This window comes from Ictidomys tridecemlineatus, chromosome 10 (assembly GCF_052094955.1).
Source record: "Ictidomys tridecemlineatus isolate mIctTri1 chromosome 10, mIctTri1.hap1, whole genome shotgun sequence".
Taxonomy (NCBI): domain Eukaryota; kingdom Metazoa; phylum Chordata; class Mammalia; order Rodentia; family Sciuridae; genus Ictidomys; species Ictidomys tridecemlineatus.
The window spans coordinates 3,232,435-3,247,139 of record NC_135486.1 but is presented as its reverse complement, the minus strand read 5'-3'; the positions used below and the strand labels follow the sequence as shown (position 1 = coordinate 3,247,139).

The window sequence follows — 14,705 nt, the reverse complement described above, 5'->3', positions numbered from 1 at the left end:
TAGTGCAACTATTATTAGCTCATAGAGCTGTAACAGAGTAAGAAATGCCAAGTGCCTGGCACATTGTACCAAGCACCAAGTAACTATTTCTAGGGTGTCTGTTACTCCTACTTATGTTTGTGGTCCCCACGCCAAAGCAGGTTCTGGGAGGAGCTTTATCTTAACTCCTGTCTCCTTGTGCTCAGCACAGTGCCTGGCTCACAAGAGCTCTCAGTACAGATTGTTGAATGGATAAATGCATCCACCCACCCATCTGCTCACCCAGTCAACAAGCATGAACAGCTGAGGGAGTGGCTGTGCAAAGGCCCAGAGGCTCGTGTGTTTGAAGAATAAAGAGGCAGCTGTGGCTGCGGTGGAAGAAATGAAAAGGTTTTATATTTTTTTTCTGTTTGATTAAAAATGACCACACAATAACATTCAGAAATTAAAAATGATGTATTAAAATATTCACAGAAATACAATTGAAAAAGATCAAAAATAATAATGAATTGACATTTTTTCCCTAGTTGGATACATTTCCATTGAGCAACTAGACAGGATTCTTAATTTCCTAGGTGATCCCTTTTAGGTGTCCCTTCACAAGACTCATGAGAAATTTGGCCTTTCTCTGGTTACAAGTCTGGCCCTGGTCACAAGGGCCAGACAACCAGAGGGAAGTGGTGGACCAGTGGGTGGAGGCTCTGCTCCTGGACACCAGCCTCTGGTAAGAGGCTTTTGCAAGCGGCTTCCAGGGCAGGCAGGCCGGCCAGACAGGCCCAGCGCTCTGGATGCTCGCTGCCCTGGGGGAAGGGTCAGGAGGGGTCTTCTCCCATGAGGCAGAGGCAGACAGTGTGAGGTGTCCACTGGGCAGGGAGGCCAGGAGTCGGGAGGGGAGGAAAGAGAAGTGTGTGGAGCCCACAGGGCACCGGCCTCCCACTCGCATGGCCCTACAGGAAGGAGAGAAGGCAGGCTCACACCTGGGCTCTGGCACTGGGCCTCCCGGCCACACCCCGGCCAGCCACCCACACAGGAGCCTGTTGAGGGCTCCCGAGGTCTTGAAAACAGGCAAAGGTCTCGGGCCAGAGTGCTGGGTGGAAATGGCAGCCAGCTGAAGGGCAGCTACGGCCAGCAGGTGTCCACCGAGCCCGCCTGTTGGCTGGCGAGTGCACGCAGTGTGGCTGCAGCCGGGGGAGTGGCAGCAGGTCTCAGGGAGCAGCAGAGCTCAGGGGTGGACGGCGGGCTCTGCAGCAGCCCTTTCTCCACTCACCACCTTGGAGCACCTCTAACCCAAGTCGTGCCTTTTCCCTTTAAAATGCTCTTGGGATGCAGCTTCCCACACTTCCCACAGGGGACCGAGGTGGGAAGGGGACAGCTCTCAGGACTCCAGGGGAAGGGCCCACGCCCCTGCCCCCACCTTCTAGATGACTCTCTTCCCATAGCCAGGGCTCCGGGCAGTTCTAAAGGGGAAAAGGTTTCTTTAAACAAAGCACTCTGGGAGATGGGAGAAGGCAGCCTGCACCGCGGTCTCAGGAGCTTTGCCAGCCCAGGAAAACCTGAAAACGCACAGAGGCGGCCGTGGAGGAAAGTGAGAAAACAGATCCCTCTCCTTCCTCCACCACTGCTCACTGTTTCAAGTAAGGGGGCGGGAGGGGCGAAGGGAAGGGGGAGGGGGGTCAAAGGGGGAGGGGGGAAGTGAAGGGGGGAGGGACAAACCAACCACAACACCAAAACAGGAAGAGAAGAGAGCACACGGGCACTCTACTCCCACTGATTCCTAAACGTCTTGACCCCTGGAACCTCAATTGTCTTGGGGGTGGGAAGCTTTGGGGAGACCAGGCCGACTGCCGGGGCCTGCTCTGCTGGAGGCCTGAGGCTTCCGGAGGAAGGTCATCCTGTGCAGTGCAAGGCCAGGGCCCTCTGACCACCAGGGCCATCTGACCACCAGGGTGATCCAGCCAGCCCAGGTCCCTTCCCATATCCCCTGTGGGAGGGAGCCAAGGCCTCTCTGGCTTCCTGTGTTATGGCCACTCTGGCCCAAGGAGGAAGGACCAGGGCCCAGAATGTGATTGATACCTTTCTCCTCCACAGGTGCCACACTCCCGCGCTCAGCCTGGCCTTCCATCAAATCACCCCCATGTGTTGATCCAAGGCTCCTGGAGGGGAGCGGTACCAGTGGCACATAGTGGCAATCCTTGCTAACCTAGTGTCATGAACCCACACACTGACAGGACATAAAGGGTGTGACATTTAAGTAAGTCGACACAACACATAAAATTTGCCCCGTGTTTTAGAAAAGCACCAACACCAATTTCTCGAACCTTCTGTAAGCGGCACAGTTAACAGATGCTGTCTAAAAGCTACAACCAAATGAACGGTTCTGGCGCGTGTGATAGGGCCCCTGGCTGCGTGTGCGCCACGGGATCTCCTTCCTCCCATGACAGTAAATGCTAAGACTGGTTGAGCCCTTGGATTAAAAGGCCACGTCCACTGGAAACACAGAAGTCTGCTACTGTCTCTGAAAGGCAACCACATCTAAATGGTGGTGACAGGAATGTTTCTGAAATGTCCCAACTGTTAATGACCCCCAAAGCATGTACAAAAACGGCAAGACGTTTATACGTAGGCAGATTCACACCCTCACACCATCTTCTCGACATGCAACGCTGGCCCCACAGCAGGAAGATTAAATAGAATATACATGTCCTTCATCCACATCCTTTCCTCCCTCTGGGTCTACACATGTGTGTGTTCTGGCCTGTCCCCAAGGCCACACGTGGTTATGGGCTACATTTTCTGCACAAGAGTCCAGTTTGGGTTTGTTTCTTGTCCAGGATGCTCTGGGTCTTAATTCTTCCGGATGTCCGCATACACCACGGATTCCGACTTGTTGATCTTGTCACTGTGATGGCCGCCGGAGTGGTCTAATTGCGCATATATGACTGGGCCCTGGAAGAGAAGGAGAATTAGAGGTCTTGGGCGACCGCGTGCCTACAGGACAGGTGTCTCAACCACGGTCGGGTTGTGGCTCTGGTTCTAAAGCACAGAACCCCCTCGTCTGTGTGTCTACAAGAAGACTTCCCCTGCAGGACCTCCTGGACCCCTGTCCACCAAGGCTAGGCACGGGTGGTGCCTCTCAAGCCAGCACGGGCACTTTGTTACACTTCTCTCGTTACGTGACCACATAACACTCCTCCTCAGGAATATCCCTTGCTTTAGTCCCACAGCACTCTGCAACCTTAGCAATAGCCATCAGTCTTCAGGACCAGACGGCACGTCTGTCAACCTGAGACGCGTGGAAACTATGGAAAACACACTGGGTGCCACTCAAAGACACCATCAATTTGAACTGGTCATTTTAGATAAACAGGTACTTTTATTTTTTTGTGTATGGTACTAGGGATTGAACCCAAGGGTGCTTTACCCCTGAGCTATATCCCCAGTTTTTTTCTTTTTATTCTTTCTTTTGAGACAGGTTGCTAGGTTGCTTGGGGCCTTGTTAGATAGACTGCTTGAGGCTGGCCTCAAACTTGGGATCCTCTTGCCTCAGCCTCCCAAGTTGCTGGGATCACAGTGTGCACCACAGTGTGCTCCGACTTCCCCAGGAGGGCCAGGCCCCAGGTACGGGGTGCGGGCTGGTAATGTAGCAGGGCCCGTGTGACTCACAGGACAGTCCCCCAGCACCGCATGTGGCTCCAGCGCAGGAGAGCCTCGGTGCATCAGTTTCTTCACCTCTAACACGGCCCTGAGAACGGCATCCACACCTGAATCCACAGGCTGAATGAGGTCCTTGGGCACCCAGGTCTGCCTGTCAGGCCGACTACACATACACCAGTTACCACCGAGCTGCCATTACCCGGGCCTCTTATTACACCAACACAATTTGAAACAGGCTGAAGTAACTGACGGGTTAACCGGGGGTCGAAGCCCAGGTGCAGGCATCCGGGTGGGGGTGCTCTCCCTGAGGCCCCTCGTGGGTGAGATCAACAGACCACACCGTCCACATGAATCACAGAGACCTCCTACCTGCATCCAAAGCAGAAGACGCAGAAGACGCTCAGAGGACAGCGTTCCCACAGCTGATAACAGAGCCCTGCCCATGACCCCCGCGGGGAGGGGTCCGCAGGGTGCAGCAGCATCTCCGCAGTGCAGTCAGCGCCGTCCACTGAGCAGGATCTACCCCTCTACTGCTGGAATCGGGGCCAGTCTCTGACCTGCTCTGACCCACGGAGTAAGGCCCAAGGGACATCACCACTGTCACACCTAGGCCCCCCCCCACAGGTCTCGTAGCTTCCCCTCCTGCACTGGTCGTGGGACCCGCACCCCACACTCTGCGAACAAGCCCAGGCCAGCCTGCTGGTGACATGGGACACACGGCCCAACTGTCAGACTGTGAGTAAGACCACACTATGGCCGCCCAGCTGGTCATCCCTCCAGCCAATGCAGGTGCACAAGTCAACTGCTCGCCCTGTCAACAGGAGAGCCTGAGCCAAACACACGGCGGCTCTTACACGGGAGGCGACCGAGAAACCCTATGAGTGGAAACACAGAGGAGCCGGGAACAGAGGCTGCACAAGTACCTGCACCTGCCAGCAAGCCCCAGAGGCCGGGGCTTCCCACTCCCACCCAGGACGCTGCGCGGTTTTCCTTCAAGCTGCTCGGCTGTCTGAGGTCACTCCCCCTGTCCCCGTGGGATGTGACAGAGCGACTCAGGTCTTGGCAGAGGAGGGTCCAGAGGAAGGGAGGAGGTGCCCTGAGCTCGGGACCTGCTAGCGGGTCCTCAGAGCTGGGGGAAGTCTGCTCCAGAGGGTGCTGAGAAGCTGAGGTACGCGGGGTCCCCACAGACCTGGATTTTGAGGGCCAACGAGACTACTCAGGACTGCAGAGGACACCATGAAACCAGCTCAACTTGCAGATGACCCTGCCACTGCAGAGACGGTCACTTGGCTACGCAGGAATAATAAGGAGAAGGACGACAAGACCACACCTGCCTACCTCTTTTTGCAGTAAATCTCTTCTTCACTGAGGGGCCACACCCAGACACTCCTCCCCCACACTCTCCTCCATGTGCTTTGTTTCGATATTTTCCCTCAAATATTGACTCCAACAACGGGCCTTAAGTACTGAAAATGTTTCCAGAAACAAACGGCCCGACGTAGATGGATCCTTTTAGTGATAACTGGAGAGAAATGTACCTCTGAATCCTCCTTCATCAAATTTATTCCCAAGTAAAAACATCCTGGAAGGTGGGCCAGGAAGAGAGGGTTCTGGAAGAACAAAGAGCCCTGAGCAGGCACCGCGGCTAGCCGGGCAGCGCCTCCCCACCCGGAAGGGGTCACTGCGCCGAGGTCTGTCTGAGCTCACGCTCACGGCTGCTGACAAGACACTCTCAGTCCTCACTCCAGTGTGTGAAGAGCCAGGTGAAAGGGCAGCACCTAAGTCCCGTGGCTCTCTGAGGCAAATGCGACCGATACTGACCATCAACTCGGAACTGGAGCAGGACAGGAGGAGCACCCTTCTCAGGACCTGGTGGACAGGCTGACACCAGCTCCGCCACTGACGACTACCCTCGGCTCAGCGCCTCGGCCACAGCTCCGTTTCTACAGGGGCCACAAAGAACGCAGCGTATTCAGCTGCCGAGAGGCGAGCATGCACGCAGCGATCTTGCGCATCTCGGTGTCTGCGTATTAGAGCCAGCAAACTCTTAAATATCCCAACCACCTTTCTCCAAAATTGCTGCCTTTTGCAAAACCATGCCCAGGAAACCAATTCTCATCAAGTACTTACACAAAAATTATTTTAAACTAAGCTTCATAAGGGATTTCTGGCTCATTTCCTCCCTGTGCTGCCCCCACTCCCACCCCCACGTCATGAACGCATGCCTTGTGCTGGGGAGGGCTCTGGCTCTGCTGTCCACCCTCCCTTTGCCTCCTCTGCCCCTCGGGGCGAAGCAGGGTGACATCTAAGCCAGTCAAAATTCATGTCCCCTTGCAGGTGACTGGAAGACGTAACAGCGTGTGCCTGATTCCTGGACAATGGGATCGAGGACATGTTTGCTGGGGGGCTTCTGTTAATCAGTCTTCTCCACTCGTCACGGTGGTGACCAAGGGCGCACGCCTGGAAATTAGGGTGCTCCTTTTAAAGTCCCCTTTGTGGGGAGCTATTATCCTTTTCTTCTTATGGTGAAATAGCAGGGAGCTACTTACTCATCCACAGTGACCGCTGACACCGTTCAGTTCTCAGGTGGCGCCTGCACAGGGAAACGCAGGAAGATGAGAGAACCCTTGGGATGAACTCAAGGGAGGGTCTGTCAACATTCCTGCCATGTCCCCACTCCCAGCTCTGACTGTCACAGACCCATGTGCACATCACGCAGGCCTAGGGTTAGAACCACACCCCAGAGACAAGAGAAGCGATGCCCATGTTAAACGTCTCTCCAAGCTAACACCAGGGTGACCCGGGTCTGGAACACACGACTAACCCCTACAGCGCCACACGGGACTTATCTAGACGTGAAAATCTCCCCAAGGTTGTTTGCCGGAATATCCTCAAACACTTTTCTACCTGGTGGAAGAGTCTGGGGTTCTCTGAACACCCCGGGAGACTCCTGAGAGCAGCGCTGGGTGCTGATCTCTGCCTTGGTCCTGTGACAGCCAGCCGCATGGCTCATGTGGGCACTCAGATGCCCACAGAAGTGACGAAGGAGGACACGGCGGACACAGTCAGATAACACATCAGCTCAAACGGAGGGCGGTACGTCTCCTGGGGCCTCTGCCGAGAACTACGCTAGACAGGGCCTGGGCTCTCTGCAAGGGAAGCACCCCCGATCGTGCAAAGCAGCACCGTGGTGACGCTGACACAGCCAGCAGGGTCACTCGCAGACACACCGAGGGCTTAGAATGCCGCGGAGTATCTGAGGCCAATGTTCTGACCCGGGACAGTGTCCTCCAAGGCAGTTAGTGTGACACTGAAGCCGGACAGCACAGCACACTTCACGAGGGAACACTTGCAGAGTGAGAGGGCCACCTCCGTCTCTCACCCCGGGCCAAGGACACGCGGATTGCACACCCAGGTCATTTACCCTTGGTAAGTCTGACAGAAAGGGTACAAACAGGACCTGGAAGACAGCAAGGAAGGCTGGCGCTCTGCTTTCCTCCCCAGGGATGACAGACTGAACCCACAGCCCTGTGTCCGAGCTGCACCCCAGCCCTCTTTTTTGATCTTTATTTTTTATTTTGAGGCAGTATCTCTCTAAGAAGGCACCCAGGCTGGCCTCGAACTTGCCATTCTCCTTCCCCAGCCTCCTGAGTGCCTGGGATTCCAGGTATGAGCCACCCACTCTGCTGACAAAAGCGACTTCTACCCAATCTGACCATCGCTGTTTCACTTATTTTGGGGGGAGCTGGGGATTGAACTCATGGCCCACGAGCTACACACATGCTGCCCCTGGGCCTCAACCCAGCCCTCTATCTTTTAATTGGAGTGCTCTGAGCATTAATGTAAGGTGACCATCAGTGTGGTGAGTTGACCTACTGCTTCACAGGAGACCCCTCTTGATTTGGGTTTTGCTTTCCGTGGTTTCAGTTACCCACAGCCAAACACGGCTCAGAAACAGACACGGGCAAGTCTTTCTCTCCATACTTCATTTTGGATGTTCCTACTTCTGCCCTCCACTTCACTGACCTTTTCTTCTATGGTATCTGATGGGTCTTTCATGGCACCCCATGCCTCTTCAGTTCTGAGTTCCCTGGGATTCTGTTTTACAGATCTACTTTTCCCCTCATTATGTTCAGGGTTTTCTTTATATCCTTGAGTCTGTTGTGGGACTTACAACACCTGTCTGAAGCTCCCTGTCTATGAACTGTTGCCTCTGACATTTCACCAACGGCCTCTCGGCCGGCTCCTCCTGGTTAGTCTTCTTCTCCTCTGTGTATGCCTAGTGAGTCTGACGGGTGCAGACATGGAGAATTGCACAGAGTTGGCCATGGGGTTTGCTGTGTTCTTCTAGAGTGCTAGCTTCCTTTTCCTTGTCTGGAGTGTCTGTTTCTGGCACTCTGCGGCCACCTCACACTGCACCTACCTCCCCAAACCACTCCCCTCCTGCAGGGCAGCAGCACCCTGCAGGGCTGCCAGCTGGTGGCCAGGGCCTGGGCTCGTTGTCCTTTCTCCCGGATCACAGAGATGTACAAGCTACTCCCAAATGTCTTAAAGCCCTGTTTCTTCTCTTCCTTCCTAACACGCTTTCAGCAGGAGAGCCACACCCAGAGCCACTCTCAGTCCAAATAGGAGACTGAGGCTCCGGACACAGAGAGGGAGGGAGAGGGAGAGCAGGACCAGGCCAGGAGCCCATGCTGCCTCGCACCCCAGGTTTGACCCCATCCCAGTCACCTGGCAGCAGAGCACCAGGTCTCCTCACCACGGAGCGCGCCAGGGAGCAAGGTGCAGGCCTCACCCACAGGGTCTCTCAAGCACGGCCGCCGTCTTTACTTCCTCTAAAGCCTCTGTCCCACTAGCACCTCCGTGGGGCAGGCAGCTGGCCAGCTCAGCCGGCTCCGCGCCCTGAAGCACCACGTGGTCTCAGGCACCCAGGCAGCTGCCCGGCAAGGCCACAGCATGGCCAGACAGCGCTGCCCACAACGCCACAAGGCCACTCTGTGCCAGATTCCAAGTGAAGTCACTTCTGCATCTCTGCAGTAGGTGGGAACCGAGTCTGCCAATCATCCAGATAAAGCCTCCCATGGTTTTCTACAGAATCCATGAAAATCATTTTTGTTTTACTCAACCCCAGGAAGATGGCTTTTCCTGTGAGTTTCTTTTAGAGGACTTCAGTACAGAACACAATTTGCTCGATTTTCCTTGGGCAATTCACTGAAGACTCTCTCAGCGGAGAAAGCCATTTCTTAATTCTACCTGGGCCACAGGAGTCACATTCTGAGCAAATAATGTGTTAGTGTGGCTGGGTGGAAACCTCAGCAGGGCAGTGTCCTCCACATACGGAGGCTGTGGTCTCTCCAGAGTGGACCTTGAGCACGCTCATGCTTGCTCGCTCGCTCTCTCTTTCTCTCTCAGCTCTGCTTCCTTCCTGAACCCAGAAAAGACAGAGACCAAAGTTTGGAGCTCGGTGCCAGGGCAGGACTGCCGTCGGCCATTACCTGGTGGGATCCGGAAGGCAGACTCTTTACCAGACCCTCTGTGTCGGAGGAGGACTTCCGTGGAGCCTGCTTAACCGGAGACAAACTCTCTGATGTGTTGCAGCTGATGTAATGGCAATTTGGAGAACAAATGTAAAAAGAAAATTAAAAATTAAAATGAATGAAAACAAACACAGAACGGTGAGTGAGGCCAGACGCAGCGCAGATACGTGAACAGACAGCGGACAGTGGGCACGTGAGGGTCACCCGCCTTGAAGACGGTTTTCCACCTGATACTCGTTCTCTTAAGTGGTGGATCTATTGCAGAAATCAGTGTGGTGCCACTCCTTCAGCCCCGTTTCAAATGAAAACAGGGAGTTCTGATCACAGCACAGCCTGGGCTGCTTTTTAAACCCTACTTTGGGACAAAGGTCCAAAGGAGTGAGCTTATACCTTAATGCAATCTGCTTCTGCTATCGTCAAAAGCAAACGTCTTCTGAATGTATTTAAAAACTACATCCAGAGTGAGTCTTGGCTTTTCTTCCCCCCATCCTCTGGTTCCCCGTATTGTTTCACCACGGGTAACACAACCACACCAAAAGCAACAGAAAAAGGCAAACAGCAGACAAAGAGACCACCCAGGAAGTCATGAGGGTGGGAAGTGTGGGGTGCCACTCGGCAGGTGAACTCTCCCGGTGAGAGGGCTTCAGCAGCAAGGCTACTGAGAGAGGGGACGGGAGCTCCTGGAAGGGGTCATCAGCGGTCCCTAAGGCATGTGTCATCAGCATAGCTTAAGTCCTTTTTTAAAAATATTCATTCTTAAGTTTTAGGTGGACACAATACTTTACATTTATGTGGTGCTGAGGATCGGACCCAGTGCCTCGGGCATGCTAGGCGAGCGCCCTGCCACTGAGCCACAACCCAGCCCCTCGGCCTAAATCCTCTAGGGCAGAGTTGTGAAAACTTTGGAGTTCGGGGAGAAGCACATTTAAAGTGTCAGTGCTCAGACTGAAGCACACCACAGACACTGCGTCCATTGGGATGGGAGGCTGCCTGGCTGAGCCAAGGTCGTGTAACTGCTCTGAAATAAGAAGGCTCAGTGACCGATGATAAAACTCATGTATGAATAAAGAAAACAAAGACGCGCCCGTGCACACAAGCGTGCGCGCACACACACACTCACAGACACGCGCGTGCGCGCACATTTCCCATGAGAGCACACACAGCCACAGGAACCAACTTCATCTGGACGTCGTGCGCAGCTGCCTGACATACTTGTGGACAGACCTCGAGGGCTGCTGGTTAGCGGAGCAAGCTGGTTAGTGGCCACAGGGAGACGGCTGAACGGACACGGAACGTGAACAGCAACAGGCAGTGTGATTAGTTACCATGTGTCTACTGGAGAGGAGGAGCCCAGCCCTGCCACAGTCCCAAGCGTCTTCTACGTCAGCTCTCCTTAGGAGTGGGGGAGAGGCAGCTGACCAGCACACCAAGGGAGGGAGGCAGGGGAGGGAAAAAACCAGAGTGAGAAGAGCAGCTCGGAATGCCATGCAGGGTCTAAAGAACATCGCTCTGCCTTTATTAGCCCCAAAGCAAGAGCTCCACCACCTGGATTAGTCCTGTGCTGAGACCCAACCCTCTGCCTGCTCAGGAAAACTCTCGCCATGCAAGCGAACCAAGCCAGCCCCAGAGAAGCATTCCATGCGGCGGGCCGCGCCCGAACCGGAGCACTCAAGCCCGTCCATCGCAGCACTCCTAAGCTCCACGCCAGCAGACGAGGATCTGCTGTCAACCAGCAAGAGAGCGCACGGCTCGGCCAGCCCTACAGGACGTCCCGCACCTGCAGCACTGCGCCTGAGACACGGCCCCAGTCCCCGTCACCCCAGCCTCCCCACGCGAGCTCTACGTAGCTTATGTGGGTTAGCTCTCCAGCCCAGGCGGGAAAGGCAAGGTCCTGCCATCAGACACACCGTGCTCAAAGGTGTCCTGTGAGAAGTCACAAACAGAAACTTTTTTTCCTTGCTGTTAGATTTTTTTAAAATATTCATTTTTTAGTTTTCAGGTGGACACAATATCCTTACTTTATTTTTATGTGGTGCTGAGAATCGAACCCAGTGCCTCACGCATGCCAGGCGAGCGCGCTACCGCTTGAGCCACATCCCCAGCCCTTGCTGGTAGATTTTATTGTCTTACGGCCCCAGTTTGGGGTGGGGAGAGAAATTACTAAAAGGAGGAGCCCCACATCATCACACCAGGCTAGGACAGTTAGGACTTCCTGACCAGGGTTTTGAATTGACCCAGTGGGAAAGCAGACTCTCGTGAGGTTAATGCTAAGAAATTAAACTCAGGTAGGGTAAGTGAATCTGCAGCTTCAGAATCCCAAACGCAGAGTGGACCATCCCAAACAGTGCAGCCCACCCTGTCCAAAAGGGACCTGCAGAGCAGGGGCCAGCCTCCTGTCCACAGCCGGGAGAGGCACCGACTGGAGAAGGCCAGATAGGGGCAGAGGCAATGCAAGTCACTCTTCACAAGCTCTCTCCACACACGCAGACCCTGCCTTGTCTCCCCACCTCCGAGTCAGATCTTACCCAGTGTAATCCCGCTTAGAGTTCCTCCTTCGGTACAGGACGGCCAGGATCATGCTGACGAGCAGGGTGAGACCCACAACCACAGCAGTGACGATGCCCACCACCACCCAGACCGGGAACAGCGGCAGACTCTCTGGAGAGAGAAGAGGACAGCGGTGAGGACTCTGCAGGGAGGAAGGCAGCTCCAAGAGCCAGGCACCACCTTCCCTGTCCACTCAGCTGTCACCCAGCCAGACACCAGTACCCAAGTGAGGACACGCACACGTCGGCTATGAAGAACCAACGACAGAACTGAGCACTTCTGATCCCTGGTCCTAAAACCAAAGCAAGACTGAGAGGTGCACCTTATCATTCTACTCAAAGTGGACATGAATTTCCTGCTGATTCTCAAAAAAAAAAAAGGGGGGGGGAATATTTGTACTGCTTTTAGAAATGTCAAATTTTTGTTCCTAGAAGACATCGGAACAGCATTGATTTTCTTCTTTCTCACTGTCCTCTACAACTAGCCACCATCAATTCAGGTTCTGTACAATCAACACTGAAAAGCCAATATCCCTAGGATCAATCCACAGGCTCCTGATGGGGGAATGAGTGACACAGCCGGACAACGGGCAGTTCCCAGCAGCCAGGGATGGGGGGTGGGCCACAGGTCCACAGAGACAGGCAGCACAGCTGTCTGGCTAAAGCCCTCCCTCCAAATACAACCGACAGGTCACTCTTGTTCCCAGTGGAGCCTGGGATAGAGGACGGCCACCACTGTGGAGACGCTGAAGGGCCGAGTACCTTTCTCCACCACGTACAGCCTGATGTGCCCAGGCTGGACAACGATGTCCGGAGGGTTCTTGACGTCGCAGATGTAGGTGCCATTGTGAATGAACTGCATGTTTTCTATGCTGATGGACGCATCTTTCTTGTCCAGGTCTCCAGCCCAGCTGATTCTGTCCTTAAACGGGGGGTAGTTGCCCAGGTACACTTGTCCTTGGGAGTAGTGGAAGAACTGCAATTGGAGCAAGAGCACAGTGAGCCACGCTCAGAGGCAGAACCCCTGGAGCCTGGACGGGCTGCGGTGAGGCTCGGCGGTAGTGCTTGCCTGCATGCACGAGGCCCTGGTTTGATCCCCTCACCACCTGTCAGACTCCACACTGAAAGACATGCCACGCCCACAACAGGTCTCAGACGCGGAACCCAAGCCAGAGGTGCCCGCCTCTGGAGGCTGAGCTGCAGCCCCGTCCTCCAGCGTCCTCATGCTCTCCTCAGACCTGCTTTTAGCAGAGAACTTTCTCAAAGACCTTCAGACCTGGCACCATGGGAAGGGGACCGTCCCGGAGCTCAGATCTAAGCCAGCAGCTGTGCTGGGGGCCTCTGCTCTCCTTCCTCCTGGACAGGTGACGTGGTGCTGGGGACAGTGACTTGGCAGGTAACCCTACCACCTCCTGACCTCATAAGCACCTCTACTCTGTGAGTGCCCATGTCCTGGCCTGGCATTAGCATCTCACCTGATGGCCCACCATTTCACGGGTGGCTGCCCTGCCCTCCAAGCCTGTCACCTGCTGTGAACTTCTGCCTACTCGTCTCATCTCCACCGAGGCTGCTGTCTGAACCCTGCTGGGCCTCCATTCCCCCTGCAAGTGTCAGGAGGGGGCTAGCAGGAGGCCTTGGGAAGTGTGGACTGCACCCTCGGGACAGGCCCACGACATGATAAGGGGTCCAACCAAAAGAGCACGTGCTCCTGCCCCTCGGCCCTCGCCAGGTGCTGGGCCCTTGGTCTTGGTCTGCCCAGCCTCCATCTATAGGAAATAAGCTTAGTTCCTTACACTTTATCCAGCACAGAATGGGCTCAGACAGGAAAGACTCACTGGAGCCACCAGCCTTGGAGCGGTCCTTGATCCCTGCCTTCTTCCAGGTGACTCCCACCCCGCTGCCGGATCTGCGGTTCCCTGTCCCGTCTCCACATTTCCATAGCAACACCCGAGTCATGCTCATCAGAGTGGCCTCGAAACTGGTCGACTCCAGTCTGAGTGGAGGCTAATCTACCTTCTAGGCTAAATGAGGGCTGGGGCTGGGGCTCAGTGGGAGAGCAGCTGTCCTGCAGGTGTGAGATCCTGGGTTCGACCACAGCACCACCTAAAAATAAATAAGTAAATAACTAAAGGTATGGTACCCATCTACAACTAAAAAAAATAAAATAAAATAAAATGGCTAAATGATCACCAACAAGCAGAAATAAGATAACTGTTAGTATTGCTAATCCAATATATGCCCTGCAATTAAGCTGACCCAAATACTCATCAGAAACTGAAGGGTCTGAGGTTTTAACCTACTTGCAAACTAACAAATTTCCTGGTGGGACGTGGGAGCCCAGATCTGTCTGTTGTCTGAGTCAGGGTCTTGCTGCGGTCCAGGCTGGTCCTGAACTGGCCAAGTGATCCCCTCCCTAGCCTCCCCAGCGGCTGGGACTACAGGTGTGCCCCGCCACACCCAACCTCAAGTCCAAATCTTCAGCTCTCACCCCGAAGGACACAGTGTCTTTACTACACTGGGCAGTCGGCAAATGTGTCCTCTCCCCAGAGGGGAACAGCGTTGGTCTTCCAAAGCCAGTCACCTACCAAGAAACTCCAGAACAAGGCACGCTGCTCTGCTCCCAGCCACGCAGAAATACTCCCACGGCCACCCTGGAACTTCAGCAGAAACACAGCCACCTGCCCAAGGTCACAGGCCCTCCCGATGGAATTCAACCTAGCTTCGATGCCAAGGCTCCTGCTCTTCCATTACTGAATGCCTCTCAGGAATGGTCACGTCTTGCCTGCTCAAAGCCCTTCACTCTCTTCTTTGCAGGAAATAAACAAACTCTCAACCCAGGAAACAAGCCCTTCCTGCAGGAAGTCTGCCTCTCCCCCACAGCATGTCTGCCCTTGCCTGGCATTTCTGGGCCAGCAGTGGTAGCAGCTCTGCGATGCTGCCCACGGCCGCCTTCTGCAGTGGGTTCTCTTGGTAGGTGTCCTGTATTGGA

General features: G+C 54.6%; 1 protein-coding gene across 1 annotated transcript in view; it reads right to left on the bottom strand.

Annotated features, from left to right (window-relative positions):
* Positions 1–416: 416 nt before the first annotated feature.
* The window catches only part of Mpzl1 (myelin protein zero like 1), a 44,481-nt gene continuing 30,192 nt past the window's right edge, over positions 417–14,705 (bottom strand). Inside the window, exons 3-6 of the mRNA XM_078022252.1 lie at positions 12,479–12,692; positions 11,696–11,828; positions 9,129–9,231; positions 417–2,925 (exon numbers count right to left, since the gene is read on the bottom strand). Coding sequence (XP_077878378.1) covers positions 2,824–2,925; positions 9,129–9,231; positions 11,696–11,828; positions 12,479–12,692 — 552 coding nt within the window. The 3' untranslated portion in view covers positions 417–2,823. The remainder of the gene's footprint in view (positions 2,926–9,128; positions 9,232–11,695; positions 11,829–12,478; positions 12,693–14,705) is intronic.